The sequence below is a fragment of the Genypterus blacodes genome, unplaced genomic scaffold (genome assembly GCF_046128005.1).
Source record: "Genypterus blacodes isolate CSIRO-AG114 ecotype Tasmania unplaced genomic scaffold, CSIRO-AGI_Gbla_v1 ptg000021l_1, whole genome shotgun sequence".
Classification (NCBI taxonomy): domain Eukaryota; kingdom Metazoa; phylum Chordata; class Actinopteri; order Ophidiiformes; family Ophidiidae; genus Genypterus; species Genypterus blacodes.
Genome location: NW_027466834.1, coordinates 4,107,501 through 4,110,253, shown reverse-complemented (window position 1 = coordinate 4,110,253; position 2,753 = coordinate 4,107,501). Strand labels below are relative to the sequence as shown.

General features: G+C 43.8%; 1 protein-coding gene across 3 annotated transcripts in view; it reads left to right on the top strand.

Moving 5' to 3' along the window:
* Nucleotides 1–501: 501 nt before the first annotated feature.
* LOC142992102 (S-adenosylhomocysteine hydrolase-like protein 1) overlaps nucleotides 502–2,753 on the top strand; it is an 8,756-nt gene continuing 6,504 nt past the window's right edge. Inside the window, exon 1 of one of the 3 annotated variants that reach the window (XM_076142397.1) lies at nucleotides 502–903. In XM_076142397.1, the coding sequence (XP_075998512.1) occupies nucleotides 595–903 (309 nt within the window). In that variant the 5' untranslated portion in view covers nucleotides 502–594. Of the gene's footprint in view, nucleotides 904–1,280; nucleotides 1,753–2,753 lie in introns of those variants that run through there. The other 2 variants (XM_076142396.1, XM_076142398.1) reach the window with 2 other exon arrangements.

Genomic DNA, 2,753 nt, shown 5'->3' with positions numbered 1-2,753 from the left:
TGTGTGTGCAGGCTGTACGTGTCAGCTGAAGCCTTTTCACTGTGTCTCCAGGAAGCCGTAAAGTAAAAAGAAGTCACTCTGGGGTCACGACTGACACTGGTGGGGTGTAATATAAACACGCCACCATGCCCGTTTGTTTATAATGTAACCTTGTGTTTGTGTTGCTCTTTGTACTCGCTGCGACTGGAGCCGCTGTGAACAAAGACAACACAGGATCAGAAGGCTGTTCTGCAGGACTAAAAGCCAGCAGACTGTGTCCTTAAGCTAATATCTGCCAGCTTAGGAGTTTGGTAAAATAAAAGTAACATGCCCTCATTTTTCCAGGTTACATGTCTTTCTGTGTTATAATGCAAATAATAGCATCGTGTTTACCTTGCAAACACTGTCTCTGTGACTAATTTCCTACTTTGCATTTTGTCAAATGAACCCAAAAGCGGCTGGTGTTTAGAGTAAACACACGCCTCTCAGGAAGAACTATCAGATGTACTGAATGTGGGCAGGCCGTGTCTGAACGTCTTTCAGTCTGCTGTATTTCCCCCCCCTGCACATCTGAGCAGTGATCTCATTCAGTTCTTCAGTGCTGCCGGAGGAGTCATGGCGGAGGAAAATGACCAGACTGGAGCCTCTCTGGAGGATCTGCCCGAGCCTGATGAGACCCCTCAGCTTCATCCAGAGAGTGGAGGTGAGCCGGATGGAGAAGAGGAGGTGGATGCTCCTCTTTGTACAGAGGAAAAGCCCCAAACGATGTCGCTACCGTGCAGCCCAGACCTGATGAAGATGCTTCAGGCAGCAGAGAGCCGATGGAGAGAGCAGGGTCAGCCTCAGAGTGGAGACAAGGAGGGAGGAGACGAGTCCCACGCTGGGAAAGAAGAGCCGGTGACTGAGGCTCTGAAGACTGACATGGTGAGGGCGCGCACACAAACACACACACACAGTTATGGGTGACACTTTGCAACAGAGATATTTCAGAATTGACGAAGCAAAGTGTGAATCTGCCTTCATTCTGGCTGTTAATGATCTTAGTTGTGGGGCCCGAACCTCCATGAATGTTTGACCAACAAGTTCATGTACATATTGCAGATGTATTGACCCTCTAGATTAGAAGAACACGTTGGCCTTTTCCCTTGTGAGTTTAATTGACAAGGCAGAGCTGCACATAGACTATGAGTCATGCTGCATGTTCTAGTCAAGTCAACTTTATTTGTGTCCAATATCACATTGAATGTCTCAAAGGTCACAATGAGCAGTTCCGTACGCGTCCCAAAGCTCTCTAAACTCTGCCCATTGTACTGTACCTGAGTAACCTGTAACTGAGGCTTCTGTTGCACCGTGCTGGTTCATCAAACTCTGTACCTTCTCCTCCTGTATCTCAGTCTCTCCCTTACATTTCTACATGGTGCACTTTAGGTCCCACTCCTGTTCATCGACTGAGCTTCTCTGTCTCTTACAGCTCTTTTCCTTCTCTCCATCTCTCGACTGTCTCTCTCCTTTATTTTCCCAGAGCCTAACAAAGACTCCATTTATTCACACTTCCTAATCTTCTCTCTTCTCTCCACCTGCTGGGTGAGGGTGTGGCATAACGCCACACTCCTCAGTGAACTGTGTGACTGTGGGCAGTCTGCTGTTCAGCTGCTCTGAGGGGTTAAGCAGCGGTCACTGTGAGAACGATCTGCTAGCATGAAGAAAAGTTACAGTCTAGTGAGTCTTACTAAAGCCAAGGACCAGGAAGCAGTGCAGTCCATCTGCATCAAGGTATCCATGCTTTTGTTTTGAAAGGACCGTCTTTGTCAAATTCATGTGGAATTATGTGCCAGTGAGCAAACATTGAATTCAGTGGATTTGTGTTTGAAGTAAATGATAAAATGGTGAGATAATTACAAACCTTTTTCGAGATGCAAAATCAGTATATGTTCTGTCCTCTCAGGAAAGATGTTTATAATGAATAGACGTTTTCACTTTCATTGCACTTGCACAGAAGCTGTTTGGAGTAAAGCTTCATTTCTGAGGGTTTTGCCTTCATTAAGTTAACTTTCACCCTGCAATGTGCCACAGCTCAGGGCGCTTTGGGGTTAAACATTAAGCAGCTGCTTGAGTAACTGCCACCAAATACCAGTTAATCATGTTGATGCAATCCACCCTCATACAAAATCAAATCAAATTCTTATTCTTCAGTAAAATTTCTGATATGGGCAATATTTTTATTTTATATGCCAAAAACAAACCAACTAATTACAAACCACCATTAGGAACAATAAAAATTACTTTTGATTATGTGTGAATGAACACAGGCGGCATGAAGAATCAAAGGCGCTGTAAGTAAATATATTGGTGATGGATAATTCCTCAGGTGTTGATTGAGTGACTCAGCTTCGTGCTTCTTTTGAAAGTAAAATCCTGTAAATAAAAGAATCTAAAGTTGAGGTAAACTAAGTGCAGAGAGCCTTGTTACAAAAAATCATCTCAGGTTTAGTCGCAAACAACAATGTGAAGGCTTGTTTGATCTGCAGCAGCATGAACCATGCTTCACTTCATCATTGTGCCTTTCAACACTTATCAACCACATGTTTAACCTCAGTCAAGAATAAAAATCAGGAATGTTCTTGATTTTCCATTCAGGATTTTTCAGGAGTGTTGATTCCCTGCTGTATAGATATAGATCCTGATAGAAGCTGGACATGAATTTTCTTTCTCTTGAAGGCATGCCTTCTCATCTTCTTGGCTCCTTTGCTTCATTGTCGTCTGAACCGATTCAC